Raw genomic sequence first — 18,667 nt, forward strand, 5'->3', positions numbered from 1 at the left:
AATTTGTCAGGTACTGATCAGAGAACGTCCGATATTTTGGTGCAGTTCTTGCAGTTTTATTCAGTTTTGAGTTATCTGCGTAATTCATTATGACCAGAGCGGCAATGAAGGTAGCATCCGCTTCCCATCTGTCACACAATTGGTTCCGTGCTGAACACTAAGGTTCAGGCGATATTTTTACGTATACATTTTTGTTTTATTTAGCAAACGATTTTGTCTGACGCATCTCGTTTTATTATTTCTTACAGGAGGAATTCATACAAAGGTATTTGCATATATAGCTATCCATGCATATATACATACATTTTTTCCACATATAGAAAATAGAGAGCCAGAACTCCCGATCAATTTCACAAATAAATTGATGATGGTTGATTAGATATATGGATGGATGGATGGATGGATGGATAAAAAATTTGTAAACCAGCTGATGTAATCCAGAATATGGGGAATCTTTGCTACTGTGGCCACGGTCTCCACACTGCACCGCCAAGGGCCCCGTGTGTCTCTGGAACGGGTTTCATGTCACCACCATCATCGGCCCCCTGACTCAGTCTCTGCAGGGCCTGTCTCTGCACTGCTGAACCTGTAGGGGGCGCCCAAGCCGCTGGCCCCAGGTGTTGGGAGGGCAGTTGGCAGCCTGAGCCAAAGGCCACTGGCACTGCAGCCTCATGGGGGACAGGAGCGACTGTAGGGGGCGCCGTCAGGGAGAAGTGTGTTGAAGGTTGCACTGGAGGTCCCTGGAACAGGCCGTCCCTGTCGCACTCCATGGTGACCAACAGCTTGTTGCTCCTGTTTGTAATTAAGCGGCCTACTCTCAGCAAACGTGCCTTCATGCACCTCCTGTGGTCCTGATAGTGTCCACAGGAGACCCTGACATCTTCCTCAGTCTGCTGGCCTCTTCTTCCTCCGCATGTCATTTGGGGTTCGGGCCACCCTGACTGTCTCATCTTCAGAAAGTGAACCACGCTCTCAAGGATCTCAGCCTTACCTACTTTGGGGTTCTGGAGTTTCTGCGAAACAAACAAAAAAAAAGTTTGATATTGCAAAACAGATTGTCATTTGTTTGTCATCATCAGTCGCATACTGTTATGTGTATTCTTCCAGAATTTCATTAATAAACTGGAGAATTCTAATGGTAAGCCAACCTCATCGCGTGTACTCTTTAAAAGTAAGAGTCTCAGAGTCTCCAGACTGTTGTTGATGCGGTCTCTCCGGCGCTTCTCCATTAGTGGTTTGGAAAACTGCAACACAACACTTGTCAACCTGGATTCACATTTAACATTGCGACCCAGTTTAACGTAATTAGTAAAATCTGAAAATAGTTAAATAGTTACCGTAAAGCGAGATTACTAAAAATGCACGCCGGAAAATAAGAACTAACTTACAATTCTTCCGCTTCTTTCGTCAGGCGTCGCGGCAGACATTGTCCTGTAAAGTGAGTCAATTTTCCAGCAATCCAAGGGAACCTCTGAAGCCCCTTCAAACGGGGGTCCCTCGGGGGAGCTTTATGTCGAGACCCTAGAGACCACGCCTCTTGTTTCGTAATGTATATTCTAATAAGTGTGACGTCAATTTTAATGGTAAGAACGGGGACAGATTGAATAAAGCAAATCCTACGACTATATTCTTAGTCAATAATATCTTATTAAACAACCTTTGTTATTTTTTATTCTTATATCATATAATTGCACATTGCACGGCTAGTAAAATAACGCTTTGCAGGAATGGTATACACAGTATTTTGCAATATTTTCTTTTGTATGTTAAGGGATACAATTTTTTATTTAATATAACGCTTTTCCTTATTTTGTGTACTTTTTACTTAATATTGGTGTGTGTCTTGAAACCATGTTTTCCCCAGTTTTAAAAAAATGTTTGCTTATTTAAATGTTTGTTTTGTATTAGGCAGGTTCAGGGAAGACTCGAAATAAACTGTTATATCTGGTAGAGAAAATAATTCCTAGCATAGTCAGAAGAATGGTCCTTGGTAAATCTGTACCCACTGATCGGCAATGTGATGTTCAACGTCTGTAACATGCACAGATAACTATGAAAATAGAGAGGATAATGTCCCCATTATAGAGGAGCTATGCAGAGATAACAACGGGATGATCGGATCACTGACACCCCACGGAGATTAGCCCGAATTGGACGAGGTTGATGGTTCCGATCAAACAACAAGATAAAAGGGGGATCATTTGAGTTGAATGGCGGATTATCAGCGATGCGTGCCGAGAGGAAACGGGAGCGCTGCGCGCTTCCTATTGTGCTGAACCGTAGAGTCCCTATTATGTCGGGTCATTTTTAGAGCTTAAAAGGGTCGAAAGTTTTAACTTTCAGATAAGAAAAATTAGCATGCTTGATCACTGTCTTAAGCAGTTTAATAAATAATGATTATATAATAGCACAATAATCGAAAACTATTTTGTAGTACACATGGTTAAACAGGAAGAAATCTTTTTGCATTCAAAGGAATAGATGACGTACTGCTGGAAGTGTCACATTAGAAAATACATATTTAAAACTGGGAATCCCTGCTTTAAATCTGAAAAAAATACATTAATGTTTTGTGAAGATTATTAATGTAACCTATTTACACTCCCATATCATGTATAAAACCCTTTGTAACTTATCGATAAGGTACATCAACGCGATTTGCGCCGTTTAGTGTATCACAATGCCGTTTTAATCGTTACCATCCCGTCATTGAAACAAAAACTTACATTTAATTAATCTACTTAGAATTAACAGCTAAACACAATTTAAGTAAACACAAAAGGGAAAATTGAAACGATACATCATTTGGCCAGCACTATACGAGACAGTCGCACGTATTAAAGTGTGTTTTCCTTTGTAAATTTGTACATCAGCTGTGGGGGTTTTCCCTGCACCTTGGGTGGCTAGCGATTTAAAACGGTCTGAACACCTGCGCTAAAGTTTGCCTTCATCTTAAGAGCTTTCCCTCCCCGTAAATGACTCTCACTGGAGGGCACATCGCGCTTGCCTGCGCTGCTAAAGAAACGCAATTAGTCACATCTGTCCTTTCGTGCTCTTCTGCCAGCCCTTCCCATTTAAGAAGCTGTCGCTCCAATATAGCGAGCCGTCAAGCGCGTCTGTGTTGCAGACAAGATACAAAACGAAGGGTGGGTGGGGGGATTCTTTAATTACAGGATGTGGATTCTGATCCGGAGAAACAATTAGCAACAACGAAGATGCGCGTCTTCCCTTGCATATCTTCAAGTGCCGTAGTCTTCATGGGTTTTATACCCGTTTCCAGTTATGCAACCATGCATATTGATAAAAACTTGCCATAGTATGTTAAAAGGTGATTAAGAGGACCCTTTTATCCCACCTGTAAGGGGACCAAATACACTGGCGCGCACCTACATCGATGACGGACGCATTTATGTCTATGGCGTTCTTCTTACTTTCTTGCAACTGAGCATTTATCAGAGAACATCCAGAAACTGTTAATGTGGTTAATTGAAGAAGCAGTGACTCAGATATTACAGCAACACACACACACACACACACACACACAGAATAGTCAGAAAATGAGAAGAGTGAATGTGAGTGTCAAAATGTGAAAACTGTATTATGTCCCAATTTATTGTAAGGTTATGATTGCCTAATAGTCTAATTTAATAAATGTGTGACTACAATTCATGCAAATAACTACTCATGAAGTACCCAACACTCCAGCATCCTCCCACAGTTCCAGCGCATGCGTACTGTGATATGTTATGTTACGTTACGTTATATTATGTTACGTAATTGTCTTAGCTCTGTCTACAAGGTCTCCACAGCCCCAATTTTCACCACATCCTCCTGCTTCTCACTCTTTCCTTTGCATTTACTCACACTAAGTCCATCTGTTAAAGTAATCACAATCTACGTTAGTGTTGTTGCCATGGACTCAAACCCGGCATTCCGACGACACCATTTCAAAGAGTGGCTCCAAGTACCCCCCCCCCCCACCAACCTCATAGCCTCATTGCCTGCATCCATATTTACTTACATTTTACAGGGGAAGGGGGTGTGTTTTATTTAGGAGACTGCAGCTCCAGTATTCTAAAAATGAATAACATGCGGACAGATGCCAGTCTCTGTCTGATTATGTGTGATCTAAATCATACAGCTAATTAAGGAAAAAGATGAGCTGAGCATTAGGGTGCAAATGGATCAGACAAGAAGAAAGGATATATAACTAAGCAAAATCAGCCAGCAACAACTGAAATCAAATTAAAACCAGAGAACTGATAGATCAGGCATCCAACTGCATGAAGGGGCGCCTAAAACCCAAGTGTCAGCTCACTCTATTGGTCAGTATACCCAGGAGCATTGCTAGAGATTTTGGGGCCTATAAAAGCATATGATGTTGCAGCCCCCAATCCAGACTAATCCAATCATGTGCCAAATTTTTTAGGGCCCCTGTCAATCTGGGGATCTTGAAATTCTCCTACGTCAACCCCCCCCCCCCCCCTTTACAGCACCCTTGAGCATCCCAATGTCACGTAGAGCTCCCTCCACCACTTGAGAAGCCTCAGTCCAGACTCTCCTCATGTGTGGATCTCCGATGGTAGAACGAGCTGCTTAACCACACCTGGTTCCTGATTTTTTTTATAGGACCTGAATGTGAATTTGTCCAGACCTCCGGCTTTGGCAACCCCTGGTTTAACATCCCGCCTGAATTGCGGCACTCTCGTGAGCACTGCACGGGGCTGTTCACGATTAACTCTGCAAAGCTGACGACAGAGCAAATGGTGCCCTCTACTGGCCATTTATTGCACCGTCGCAACATGAATTCAAAACGCACGATTTCAACTTCATTTCATGGTTTTCTAATGTGAAAATGACTAGCCCCAGCCCCCGAGAATATTTATCTCTTGTCGTCAGATTTCTATATATTCATTCAAAGTCACATTCAAAATCGCAATGGCTTGAAAAGATTTTTATATACTTGTATCTCAGTGACGAGTATTAACCTTTTTAAAACGTTGGACACCTACTTTTACGGATACATTTATGTATTATGAAGTTAAGTAGTACTTATCCATCCCTCGTCCCCCCTCCCCCGTCTGAATCCTCTGCGGCCTGCAAAGGCGCCTCTTGACCCAGGGGGGTGTAAGCTTCTGATCAGTCATTCAGGCGAAAGACAGGAGCTTGGAGCCAAACCAGTCATTCAGTGTAGGCTACGCCAAACTGGGCTAAACATAAAGAATAGTAATTACATTTACAATAAATTACCATTACACACTGATATGTCTAGTATACGGAGGCAGCATGGTGGTGCAGTGGTTAGCACTGTTATCTCACATCTCTAGGTCTTGAGTTCACCCGGGTTCGCCTGGGTTATATGTGTGCGGAGTCTGCATGTTCTCCCCATGTCGTTGTGGGGTTTCCTCCGGAAGCTCCAGTTTTCCCCCCACAGTCCAAAAACACGCTGAGGCTAATTGGAGTTACTAACTTGTGTGAGTGGATGGTGTGTGAGTGTGCCCTGCGATGGGCTGGCCTCCACCCTGCCTCGTGCCCATTGCTTCTGGGATAGGCTCCGGACTCCCCGGTTTGGAAAACGGATGGATGTCTAGTATACGCCGCATTTTAAAATTGCATTTTCATCTGACCACCAGTAGGTGGCACTGCACACACGGTAAAATCGCCTATGGTGGTCTGATTGTGTTCTTTGAGCAATGTAAAGAATATGAAAGACCAGAGAAATATTTTGAGAGGACAAAACAAGTGCGTCTTACTGTCCTGCCCAAACCCTAGTGCGTTCTACTGTTCATCTTCTTAAGGGCCAGCAGAGACTGTGGAATTGTGGACTTTTTAAAATTCCCCCACGCCTGGATAAGTGCTGGGAGCTGCTAAGGAGACGATAATCCGCCAGCAGTAACTCTAGGAGCAGCAACAGCTACAGAGCGAGTACTCGATTTTTTTCCCCGAGAATCTTATTGCTGGCCTTTCTGGATTCCTGTTAAAAGAATTGCTCATGAATTCTCAATTTCTCCAGTCGTAATCCTGCGTGGTCAGTCTCTGCGCCGAATTTGTTCAGTTTGTGTGTTTAGTTCTGCTAAAGAAATAATTACAATGACCTTCACCCGTTATAAGAACCACTTAACAATGGTTTTTTTTTTAAACTGTGGAGATGTACAGGGCCACAGTTGAGTTACACTGGCGTTACTGCATTTGCCCTGTGCCAGTCGTTGTAAGGTATGACTGCCTGGTGTGTCAATGTAATACAGCCGGGTATTATGTCCTGGTCCGTGTTCATGCACATGTGTGCATGTGTTTATATTTGTGCATATGCTTATAAGGCTGATTCCCAGATCTCCTCCACAGTGTCAGGGATTTGTGTCCCTCCATCCTATCACCACCCACCCCCCACACACACAAATTCAGCAGGAGTGATGTGCCTCCCCCCATCTAAAAAGGCCACATTCATGGTGACAAGGATTTCAAAGAAGCCCCCACCCAGATTACTCCCAGCTGTTGGGATATTAAACACTGAATTTCTATGCTTCAGGATTCTCTTCAAAGTTAACATGTCATTTCTGGAATTCTTCAGCTAACCCCAAAAGGAAATTAAATACGTCATTCAATTTTCCAGTGAGTTTTCCCCAATGTTTACAGATCAGGCTTTTAAGTGTAATAATGAAGGTGTTTACCTCGGTTTTTTTTTAGATGTTATATAACGGTCAGATAGATAATGGTGTGGTATTTTTTTGAAGAGCAAGAGATCATTTTCGTGTCCGGCTTTGGAAATACGCTCTGCATTCTTAATTTACTGTTATTGTCGGCTTTATTGTTTGTAATATTTCTCATTTTGGATGCAGTTCAAGGTTTCAGATTTGTCGCTTACTTTTATCTGTCTTGTATAATGTACCAACAGGAAACACGGAGATCAGTTTCGCTAGCTAAAAGCAATTTTAATTTGGTGCAGAAGACTTGTGATAAATATTTAAATGGTTGTCACTGTATGGTATTTTGTGGAGTGGCAAGTTGGAGATATATACATACAAAAATTACACCTTGATTATCCTATCTGGATTTTCTCTAAAGGGCCACTGTGTGCTTTTATAGTCGTAAGGGATTTGGTTTATATTGTATGAAGTAAACATGTATTAAACTCAGACAAACATTTAACACCGCAACTATTTTTAATGCGCTGTAAATTGTCTCCGGACCCTGGAAGCCAATTTTGTGTCCCTAACCTGACAACCTGACTCTGATTCCTTAAATTGCTTTGTGGTATTTTCTGGTAACTTGTACCTAAGTGTGCTTTTACACTGTAAATATAATATTTGTTACTTGTCAACCTCACTGGATAGGAAACTGATAACGTATATGTTTTGAATTATTTATTTGATGTACGTAAACAGCGAATCTTTTCTGTGACAGTCTAGTCGATTATTCTATTAAATGTTGTAGAAATGAAAATACTTATTAACATATGTTGATATGAAAAAACAGCCACGACAATCTGACCAATTGCAATGTAGTTCATAAATAATAGGCACGTTTTAAGACAGGGAGGTCAATTGGACGGTGGATACAGTAAGGCCCGCCCTATTCTTAGAATAATTCATGCTCGCTTTTAAAGCGATATGGACGGGCACCTTCCATCCCATGTCCCTGCAGAAGGCATCTAAGAGGCCGGTGTCGCGACTATCGTCTGCATACACTTAGGAAGAAAATCCTCCATTTTCCTATCTTCGTTTGAATACAAATTCATTCAAGCATCAAGGGACATCGAGTTCACCAATATGTCAAGACCACTTTCGGACCAAGAAAAAAGGAAGCAAATTTCCGTGCGAGGGCTCGCCGGAGTGGAAAATGTCGCAGACATCAAGACCAATTTTAATCGTCACCTTCACTTCACGCTGGTCAAGGACAGAAATGTGTCGACGAAGCGAGATTACTACTTCGCCCTTGCTAATACCGTCCGCGATCACTTGGTGGGCAGGTGGATCAGGACCCAGCAACATTATTATGAGAAGGACCCGAAAGTAAGCCTGCCGCAGTGCTCCGGTTCTTACCTTCTGCTGTGCACGTACACCAGCTCACTCGCTAGATGACATTTGGGCTGCGGGGAGGAGAGAATGTCACGCATGTTGAAAATAGCATTGATGGCGCTGGATGTTACACAGATACCAATGACATGGGACGTTGCAGTCAAAAAAAGCCAACCTTGCGTATACATTATATCAATGAATTGCATATTATGAAAGAGACGCATTAATTATTCAGTAACTCGTGATCAACAATTGTATTAAACTTGAAATTTAATTCGCTTGTTTGCTTGGTATTAGTTTTTGATTTGGGTGCGTTCACATTGATGTGGTTTTATTTGAACGGCGCTGGGATCACGTCAACGGAGTAGGAAGATAATTAGACAAATTCAACATATTGTGTTTTTCAGCCGTGGGATCAATATGTCCTTCAGAAACTCATCACGGTTTATGTGATACAGCATTTCTGAGGCTTTATGACGTAAATAGAATTTTTGCTACAAAATTACAATGTTGCCGAAACATTTTAACTGCTCAGCTTTTTAAATCTTTTAAAAAGCCGCAAGTTCGAAAATCCACAATACTATAAATATATCAACAATGACATACATCCACCATTATATGAATGCAGGCCTGTATTATGTGTTTTTAGTACGTGACAAGAACGGAGGGGGTCAGACGTGGCCTGCAAGCGCTACCTGTATGTTATGTGTGTAATATAAAGACCACGTCGGACTATAGCTTCCATCAATGTCTAAGGAAATGAACATTAATATGAACATGTTATCTGCATCTTCACTCCCTCCTTAAACTGGTATTACTGAAATCTATTTAAGGGGAGTCCTTGCACATACCTTATACACAGCCAAAGGCAGCTGTACATTTTAGTGGGGGAAGTGCTCCTTCAGCACTTAGAAGCTAATTTACCTAAAAGAAGAAGATGGAATAAAGCAGCACCTATTACCCAGATATACAGTATGTGACTGGATGAGCATGTGTGTGCGCAAGTAAAATACTGCTGTGTTCCATTATTTCTTATGTTAGCATAACCATTCCGAAAGAGTGACATATATCACAGATAGTCTAAGCCTTCAGAATGAGCCCTGGCTGTGCTATTTTTAAGCTGTCTGAAAAGCCAGTGCAGTACAATCCCTCTAACCCTCTCCAGCTGCCATTCCTTTGTATTCTGTCCTGTTCCCCGCCAGTCCAGATACATTTTACCAAAGACTCCAAAGGACTCGGGGCCTGTGATTGGATGGATAACAGCAATTATGATAAAACGATGAAAATCAGTAATTCGCATTTGTCTGTGTGCTTACATTGCAAAACTGCAGGTAGCACTTGAAGCATTCATGAATCATGCATTATAGATACCTTCATAGTGCATTATAATGCAGTCATAAAGCATTATAAACATGGCTACAACTAGGCCTATTTACAAAAAAGTCATAACACGTTATAGCCGTGTTTATTATGAATGCTTCATGAAACTCATATCTATAATGCACTATAGATACCTTTGTAATGCATAATAATAACTTATACTGACCATTATAATGCATTATGGAAGTGTCTATAGTCCATTATAGATGAGAGCTTCATAGAACATCCATAATATGCCTTTTTATAAATAGTTATAGCCATGTTTATGATACTTTATGCATGCATTATAATGCATTATGAAGGTATCTATAATACATTATGACTGCTTTAAGTAAAGTGTTACCGGACTTCATTTAATCAAATTAACTTCTGGACTCTTTGCACCATTCAGAGATATATAATAATTATTTTCATTCATCCATTTATTTTCAATGGGAATTCTTGTACCAGTAACAATGTCCTGTAGTCTTAAATAAAGGTCCATAAAGATCTGCCTGTCGCTACCTCAGTTCTTAATGAACCATTGAAACCTGATCCAGGGGTCTGTTTCAGAAAGTAGGATTTCTTGCCTAGCTGGATAACTTGTTGGATTTAAGGTATCCAAATTTAAATGGACTTTATCATCATCCATTAGCATTTAACCAAGACTACCTTAAATCTGACAAGATATCCGGCTAAGCAAGAAATCCTGCTTTCCGAAGCAGACCCCTGGTCTTCCACAGACTCTGATCCAGTTGTCCTGTGTTTCTTCCATGGAATTCCATGGTAATTAATGAAATAAAGCTTTCGTTTCGTTTCTCTCTCCAGCGTGTTTACTACCTCTCCTTGGAGTTCTACATGGGGCGCGCGCTGCAGAACACCATGGTGAACCTGGCTCTGGAGAACTCCTGCGATGAAGCTATGTACCAGGTGCCAGAATCATGCAAAAACGACGTGCATTTTCATGGGTGGTGGGCGGGGTCCTAAATAGGCACCAAAGCATTGTAACATATGTCAGTATCAAGTGTGACGTTATTCCTATCGCATTACATCTCACAGTGTAAGGGATCCAGTCAGAGACAGAGTTCCAATGAATGCAATAATTGGTACAGCCGCTCCCTGAGAGGCATGAGGGTCTTTCCCAGCACTGACAGGTCTGCTGCATGTCCTGTCTTCCCAGCTGGGCCTCGACATGGAGGAGCTGCAGGATATGGAAGAGGATGCCGGGTTAGGAAATGGTGGACTCGGACGTCTTGCTGGTAAGAAAATCGTCTCATTTTCCATTTCTTTTCTTAAAAACAAAAGACCTGGAGTCTATTTCACGAAGCTGGATATTTGGGTTTAGCGGGACAGCTTGTTGGATTTCAGGTAGTTTGGGCTAAATATAAGTGAACAAAGGTAAAGTCCATTTAATCTGGGGAACCTTAAATCTGACAAGTTATCTAGCTAACCAACAAATCTCACTTTGTGATACAGGCCCCTGGATATTTAAGCTTGAGGTGGGGGTCAAGTGTTAGTTGACATTATTTTAAGGGGATTTGCAATCTTCTGAGGAACTTTCAGGATTTTTTTTACACTCCATCTCTATTCCTGGGTTTCCCATCCCAGTCCTCAGAGACCCCCGGATGGTCCACGGTTTTTGTTCCCTCCCAGCTCCTGTAGTGGCTGGGATACTGGGAGGGAGTAAAATGATGGACCATCTGGGGGCCACTCGGACCGGCTTGGGAAACACTGCTTTTCGGTACTCACTGTTATGCACTCTACTATTTACCTTAGCCTGCTTCCTGGACTCAATGGCTACTCTGGGTTTGGCTGCGTATGGATATGGCATCCGCTATGAATACGGCATCTTCAACCAGAAGATTGCCAATGGCTGGCAGGTATGTCAGCAGTTTAAATCAGTGAGTCTCTGTGAATGATTGGTTCAGAGAGTTAGTCAATCAGATTGTATAGGAGGTGGGTCCAAGCAACTAGAGAAGGCGGGACCAAGACATCTGATTTGTTGGTCCCGCCTCCTCTAGTTGCTTGGACGCACCTGCTCTACAATCTGATTGGTTATCTCTCTGAACCAATAATTTTTTCGTTCTGCCCTCAGAACATTTTTGTGTTAGTAAAACTCCCATGAACGTACTAAACAGCACTCCATGATATTCACTAGATTTAGCGATTATGTGTTTGTGTTGATGATCTTAAATAAATATTGCACTTGCTACTCTACACACTGATTTACAGTCACTTTCTTTGGATAAAAGTTAAAAGTCTGTGCTAAAAGTTAAAATCAGTGTAAAGGACCATGTTATATTTTGTTTCTCTTCCCAAAACATGTACATCTTAATCAGTGAGAAGTAATTCTTATCCTTAATCTCACCAATATTCCCATTATTTAATTTATGGTTCTCATCTGATTTATGTGACTTAACCTACTTTGGATTCGTAAGAATAGTCAAGCGTTCATTATTAATATGCATCTGGATGGAAGCGTCAAGTTGCACTATACCAAGGAATGCTGTAAGAGTTTTATCACTGATATCTACCGATAGATTGAGGAGGCTGATGATTGGCTGCGTTATGGAAACCCCTGGGAGAAGGCCCGTCCAGAGTACATGAGACCTGTGCATTTCTATGGCAGGGTAGATCACTCTGCTGAAGGAGTGAAATGGGTCGACACTCAGGTATGTAAGAGGACCAGGGAGGATGACAGCTTAGAGTGGCATTGAACTGTTGTCAATGTGTCAAGAGTTTTGGTAATTGCAGCTAAAGAATGTAATGTAGTAATAATGTATGATGCTACAATGTCATAGTATGGGTTTTTATGGTTGTATTTGAGAAATTAAGTAGTTAAAATCAAGAAAATGCTTGAATCAGCTATAAAGGGTTAATCTGTGCCTAATTGTCTTTTGTGCCAGGTTGTCCTGGCGTTGCCCTATGACACCCCTGTACCTGGTTACCGGAACAACATTGTCAACACCATGAGATTATGGTCGGCCAAAGCTCCCTGCGACTTCAACCTGAAAGACTGTGAGTCTGAGGCGTCACAGTGGGAGGCCGAAGTTTCTGCCGTCTTCAGTTTGCTTGGTGTCCTCTGGGAGATGCCTTTTCCTTCATCTCATGCAGTTCCATCCCTAACTGTGTAACCAGGACATTTCCTGTATTCAAATATTCTACCAGAGAAACCCTAAAATCCACAACCGTTCTAACCACAAATACTATTTACAGTCTGTGACACCACAGTGGGTTAAAACCATGGTGGCTGGCAGCTCCGTAGATTAGGGAACTGTGCGAAGTGGTGGGTTTGTATCCTGCAGCTGTGCTCAGAGCAGATACATGACCAATGCACCCTTGAGTAAGGCGCTGAACCCCAACTCCCGCGGGGTTGATGGACGCTGGCAGCTCCTGCCCTGAGACCCCTAGCTTTCCTCACTTGTACTTCACTTCAGGCAAAAACATTTGCTAAATAAATAAATGAAAACTGAACCCACAACCTGTAGAAAAAACAGCTGTAAAACATATATGTTGAATAATAGTGGGCTGTTCATTGATACATGTGTTTTTCATTGAACAGTCAATGTTGGTGGCTATATTCAGTCTGTGCTGGACAGGAACTTGGCTGAGAACATCTCCCGCGTACTCTATCCAAATGATAATGTAAGAAAATAACCATCGAGTCATTTCGTATAGCCAACATGAGATTAGTGTTGCTGTTCAGTCATGTAATACTGTAATGCTACTGTAACGCATTTGCTAAGTGATTAGCCGCAATTTAGCATCATTGTGTTTTATATGAGTGGGATTGTCTGGCCCTTCTGACTCATGGCTGTCTGACCCAAGTTCTTTGAAGGTAAGGAGCTGCGTCTGAAACAGGAGTATTTCGTGGTGGCTGCCACCCTCCAGGACATCATCCGTCGCTTCAAGTCGTCCAAGTTCGGTTCCACGGAAGTAGTGCGTACAGACTTCAGCACCTTACCTGATAAGGTGAGTGATCCGGTCCTTGTTCTATGATTGGTGTCTATGGTCAGCGATGTCTGATGGGCCTTTCAGGTCTGATATCCTTGTTGCCTAATTTGAGGTATTTTTTGGGGGATGCAGGTTGCAATTCAGCTTAATGATACCCATCCTGCGATGGCCATCCCTGAACTCATGAGGATCCTAGTCGATGATGAGAAGGTGTCTTGGGACAAAGTGAGTGTGGGGAACCGCCCTCCTCATTGGGTTTGCATTACCTGAGCTGTCTTCTCAACAGCTACCTCCCTGACTGCCACTTTCCTCACTTTTTTAGGCGTGGGACATATGCCTGCGCACCTGTGCTTACACCAATCACACCGTCCTGCCCGAGGCTCTGGAGCGCTGGCCCGTCGACCTGTTGGCGCACCTGCTACCCCGACACTTGGAAATCATCTACGAGATCAATCGGCGCCACCTTGAGGTGAGAGATGAAAAAATATACGGTCGCCTTGCATTCATTAAAATAGAATCAGATAAGCCAATTTTGCTTGATTTCTTGAAAGTCGGTTTTAGATTTCCTGGTGCAGATTTTAACTCCTGGTTGCATTATTTGTGCCTTTCCAAGATCTTGTTTCATTCCTTCTCTTTCTCCCGCTAGCGCATCGCTTCCCTCTACCCAGGCGACAATGACCGGCTGTGTCGCATGTCCCTGATTGAGGAAGGTGGGCATAAGAGGGTCAACATGGCGCACCTGTGCATCGTGGGCTCCCATGCCATCAACGGGGTGGCTCGTATTCACTCCGACATCCTCAAAGCCACCGTGTATGTGCCTCCCAGAGAAGCCTTTCTTGCTGCAAAGTACGTTAAAACTGATCTCACTATTGACTATTGATGTTCCCTATAGCTTCAAAGACTTCTATGAGGTGGATCCAGAGAAATTCCAGAACAAGACCAATGGCATCACCCCCCGACGCTGGCTGGTCATGTGCAATCCTGGATTGGCAGAGGTTATTGCTGAGGTATGGGAGGTGCACGAGGTCACATCTGCAGGAGCAATTATGAAACGTGATGTGTTGTCTACTTTCAGTCACTTCAGAACGTTAGAATCTTTACAAAATGGATGATAGGTCTTGTATAAACCTTAATAACACATCCTTATCATATATATCACACATATTGTACTTTACAATGTGTCAATTGGTCTGTATGAGTATTTTGTGTACGTGAATTATTTTATAAATTTGTGCATAATTGCAACTGCAACAGAGAATTGGAGAAGACTACATCCGCGATCTGGACCAGCTGAAGAACCTGCTGAATCTTGTGGACGATGACACCTTCATCCGAGATGTTGCCAAGATCAAACAGGTGCCAAGATCAAACACTGCCAGTTGTACCTCCATCGTCAGTGTAAATGTTGGTATTACAAGCATGTAGAAGCTCTTAGTTTGCATCAGGTCTCATTCACGTTTGGAACAATCGATGTACAGCCTCAGATAGCTTGGCCCTCTTCTGCGGTAACTATTGATGCATAGCTATTGGAATAAATATGTGGTGTACAGTTGAACATTACATATATCAATAACCAGGTCATCAGCCTGCATTTGAACTGTGCCTGTCTCTGTAGGAGAACAAACTAAAGTTTGCTGCGTACCTGGAGGAGCAGTACAAAGTGAAAATCAACCCCGAATCCATGTTTGATCTACAAGTCAAGAGAATTCATGAGTACAAGAGGCAGCTTCTAAATTGCCTCCATATTATTACCTTCTACAACCGTGAGTGCTTCTTCTTTGGATAGATACCATTACTACAATATAGGCAGACTGAACATCAGCATGGATTTTTTTTAACAGGCATCAAGAAGGAACCCAACAAGGACTGGACTCCTAGAACCATTATGATTGGTGGAAAAGTAAGTGTCCTCCGCCAACTGCGTGGAACAGATTGAATGTTCTGGTTGCCACCCGTGGCAGACTATTCAGGCTGTGATTTTTTTGGTCTAAACAGATTTAAATATTATAGCAAGTTACTAGCCATGCATCACCTTTGCCTTGTTATCATCTGTTCTGCTAGGGAAAAACAGTTCCTTACCCTCCGTCTTTTGTCTCTGATCACCTCCTCAGGCAGCCCCAGGCTACCATATGGCCAAGATGATCATCAAGCTCATCACTAGCATAGGAGAAATTGTCAATCATGATCCTGTGGTAGGTGACCGGCTCAAGGTCATCTTCTTGGAGAACTACAGAGTCACCCTGGCTGAGAAAGGTATTGGTCTGTGGGTTTGGGGAGTGCCTGATTATTGGGGAATATCATAATATTGACATCGAGATACATATGAATTTCATATATTCAGTTATTTAGTAGTATTTTCATAGTCAAGGTCAGGTTTATTTATATAGCACAGGTCTATTCATATCACGGTCCTCAAGGTCCAAGCACTGCTGATTTTCCAGCCTTCCTTTTCCTGTTGGCCGGATATGAAGCCTCTGCGGCCAATCAGAATCAGTAATTATAAAACTAACTACCTAGGACAACTGAAAACAAGGCCTGGATTTGGAATCGAGGGCCAGATTTGAAGAGCACTGATACAGCACATTTAAAATCAACAGAAGTTGTACCAAAGTGCTGTAACGTGTAAGCGAGAGAATAAAAGAAGTAAAACGAACAGATAAATAAATCAGTACTTTATAGATGCATTTTACAAAATACTTCACTTTCATCCAGCTACAGGCATTTACTATGGAAGAAAAAAGTTAACAGTAAGTTAGTTAAAAGCAAATAGTGTCGTGTTATATGGAGTCAGCTGACATTGCCCTCCATCCCCCCCCCCGATTAGCCATTCCTGCAGCCGACCTATCTGAGCAGATCTCCACAGCCGGCACAGAGGCCTCCGGCACCGGTAACATGAAGTTCATGTTAAATGGAGCCCTCACCATTGGCACCATGGATGGAGCCAACGTAGAGATGGCAGAAGAGGCAGGCGAAGAGAACCTCTTCATCTTTGGCATGAGGGTGGAAGATGTGGAAGCCATGGACAGAAAGGGGTAAAAGAATGAATTTTGGGATAAAGATGCGGGTTGTTGAGGAGAGTGGATGAAACGACAGTTATAAGAGAGATTAAATATAGCTCAAAAACTTTCAGATGTTGGTGAAATCCAAATGATCTGATTTGTAACGGTCAAGTTTAATGTCCCTGTCAGTGTTACAGATTTTATTTTTATATTAATGACTAATCTAACACCAATGTCTAGTTAATAAAACAAATATATGGTTGACGTTAATCTGCATCTGTGGTTTAATATCATCGCATTCACCTTGCATCCTATCTTAAATGGTCCTTGGGATACACTTTGTATCACGGTATGGCCACTTAAAATGTGCAGATGGATAATTACTTTTTATAATCTATTTATATTATTTTTTTAGTTATAATGCTGCAGAATTCTACAGCCGTATTCCTGAGCTCAAACAGGCCATAGACCAGATCGGAAAAGGGTACTTCAGCCCTCAGCAGCCCGATCTCTTCAAGGACATCGTTCACATGCTCATGAATAATGACCGGTATGAATTCTCATATTTACTAACACATGCGAGCTGATTCTCAGTGTTTGAATTCATGGTGACTGTGACTGACTGCGAGACTGTACCTGTCATGCAGTTTTAAGGTGTTTGCCGACTATGAAGATTACATGAAATGCCAAGATGATGTCAATGCTCTGTACAAGGTCAGAACTGGCTCCAGATTCCTATCCTTGCATTTATAGGTTTCTTTACTTATTATGTTCCTACTCATGTAGACTTTCTCGCTAAGCATTTGACATTTGTGCTCCCAACAGAACACCAAAGAATGGACCAAGAAGGTGATCCACAACATTGCAGGCTGCGGCAAGTTCTCCAGTGACCGAACCATTGCACAGTATGGCCGTGAAATTTGGGGGGTGGAGCCCAACCTTAGCAAGCTTAATGCTCCAGATGACCCACGCTAAGTGTTTCCAGGATCCAAGCCTTCGCATCTGCTGCTATCAGGGATTCTGCGAAATAGATGATAGCAAAAAAGTACGTACTATGAAAGGAGAAAATATAGTGCATTAGGCCCGAAACCTTCCCCTTAGACTGTGCCGAAAATTGATGTAAGTTTGTGAAATTAGCAATCCTGCCACAGCTAATGTAAACCCACACTTAACAAGTGTTCCAATAACTATTAACCATTTATATTTAATTGGTAGGGTAACTACAGATTGTTCAACCTGAATTTTAATAATATTAAACAATCTGTAAAAGGCTGTCTGTACATTGTTGCCGCAGACAGACCCTATAAACCACATTATATAGAACTTTGCTTCCTTTACAACTGTCCCTTGTTCATAAAGTTTTGTTACTGGTTTGTTGTGAATGTTAGAAGAGGATCCCCAAAAGAATGATGGAATGTATATCTTCATTATGGACAGGCCGTACAAGGTGGTAAGATGGCATTTATAACAATATACAACCACGAGTCAAGCTGATCTCAAAAGCAACCAAACACTGTCAAAGCTTGCACTCTATGTTGTTCATCACCCTTTGGTACACGATAAATATAACCATCCCAACAAAATTACAAAATAAGTGATTGAAGTAAATACATTTACTTCGAAACAGCTTTTTCTGTCTGGCAAACACATCACCCATCACATTTGAATTTCTACCCCAGCTTTCACTGAAGACTTAAGTGATGGAAATAGGAATCCACACATGGATGTGCTTTGGCAACACCAGACTGAAACAAAACAAAAATTACAATTAGCCGTGTGTCGTTATTTGTGTGTAGATATGCATGCACTGAAGTGAATGTACACAGGTGATTTATCATTCCCCTGAAACATAGTCCTTCTTTGCTGTTGTATCTAAGAATTTTCTTTCTAAGGGAATGTATCTTGACTTATTATGATAAACAGCTCACGATCATAACCACTTCTGCTAACGAAAGAATGTTTTTCAGCAAAACATGCATTTCTCTGTCATTGTTCTTTGTCTTCTGTGAACATCAGTTTTCAGAAAATTAGTGTCTATGAAAACATCTCACTGAAATCCCATTATATACATGTAAATGCATATAGTTATGTCAAAAACCATTAAACGATTATCACAATAAAATACTTGTTTTGCTATTTCTGTTAATATATCATGATGTATTTTGGCGTAGATGCCTACACTGAATTTATTTGATGTTTTTCACCATAGTATAAATTGTTGCACTAGTCTTCATGTTAATATGAATTAAGCCATATGCATAATCACTTATGTGACACCATCCATTAACTTTTATTTAGTGAATTGGTTATTTTGTTGCAATAAAAAAACGTCATTTAGCG

The 18,667-nt window shown here is 41.8% G+C and overlaps 2 protein-coding genes across 3 annotated transcripts; one reads left to right on the top strand and one right to left on the bottom strand.

The window, feature by feature from the left end:
• Nucleotides 1-189: 189 nt before the first annotated feature.
• On the bottom strand, nucleotides 190-8,079 carry her5 (hairy-related 5). 2 transcript variants are annotated; one of them, XM_049029261.1, is made up of 3 exons: nucleotides 8,040-8,079; nucleotides 1,149-3,116; nucleotides 190-1,013 (listed from the first exon to the last, which is right to left on the bottom strand). In XM_049029261.1, the coding sequence occupies exons 2-3, from the start codon at nucleotides 1,227-1,229 to the stop codon at nucleotides 459-461; spliced, it is 636 nt and encodes a 211-aa protein (XP_048885218.1). In that variant the 5' UTR covers nucleotides 1,230-3,116; nucleotides 8,040-8,079; the 3' UTR covers nucleotides 190-458. The 2 variants fall into 2 exon arrangements, with proteins under 2 accessions (XP_048885218.1, XP_048885219.1); XM_049029262.1 differs by having other exon boundaries at nucleotides 1,149-1,556; nucleotides 8,040-8,070.
• LOC125750902 (glycogen phosphorylase, muscle form-like) lies at nucleotides 7,604-18,449 on the top strand. The gene is made up of 20 exons (XM_049029260.1): nucleotides 7,604-8,009; nucleotides 10,203-10,304; nucleotides 10,555-10,633; nucleotides 11,151-11,254; nucleotides 11,915-12,046; nucleotides 12,281-12,392; nucleotides 12,937-13,019; nucleotides 13,203-13,346; nucleotides 13,461-13,553; nucleotides 13,651-13,797; nucleotides 13,975-14,138; nucleotides 14,221-14,335; nucleotides 14,583-14,684; nucleotides 14,944-15,091; nucleotides 15,170-15,228; nucleotides 15,440-15,581; nucleotides 16,153-16,360; nucleotides 16,743-16,877; nucleotides 16,975-17,041; nucleotides 17,153-18,449. Exons 1-20 carry the CDS (start codon nucleotides 7,767-7,769, stop codon nucleotides 17,300-17,302), a joined length of 2,529 nt encoding a protein of 842 aa, XP_048885217.1. The 5' UTR covers nucleotides 7,604-7,766; the 3' UTR covers nucleotides 17,303-18,449.
• The last annotated feature ends 218 nt before the right edge of the window (nucleotides 18,450-18,667 follow it).

This window comes from Brienomyrus brachyistius, chromosome 10 (genome assembly GCF_023856365.1).
Source record: "Brienomyrus brachyistius isolate T26 chromosome 10, BBRACH_0.4, whole genome shotgun sequence".
Taxonomy (NCBI): Eukaryota; Metazoa; Chordata; class Actinopteri; order Osteoglossiformes; family Mormyridae; genus Brienomyrus; species Brienomyrus brachyistius.

Coding starts and splice junctions, on each gene's coding strand:
- her5 (XM_049029261.1), bottom strand. CDS start 1,229: ATGGAGAAGCGCCGGAGAGACCGCATCAACAACAGTCTGGAGACTCTG. Junction 1,014..1,148: donor TAAAGAGTACACGCGATGAG/GTTGGCTTACCA, acceptor TTTGTTTCGCAG/AAACTCCAGAACCCCAAAGT.
- LOC125750902 (XM_049029260.1), top strand. CDS start 7,767: ATGTCAAGACCACTTTCGGACCAAGAAAAAAGGAAGCAAATTTCCGTG. Junction 12,393..12,936: donor CGACTTCAACCTGAAAGACT/GTGAGTCTGAGG, acceptor TTCATTGAACAG/TCAATGTTGGTGGCTATATT. Junction 14,139..14,220: donor GACATCCTCAAAGCCACCGT/GTATGTGCCTCC, acceptor TGTTCCCTATAG/CTTCAAAGACTTCTATGAGG.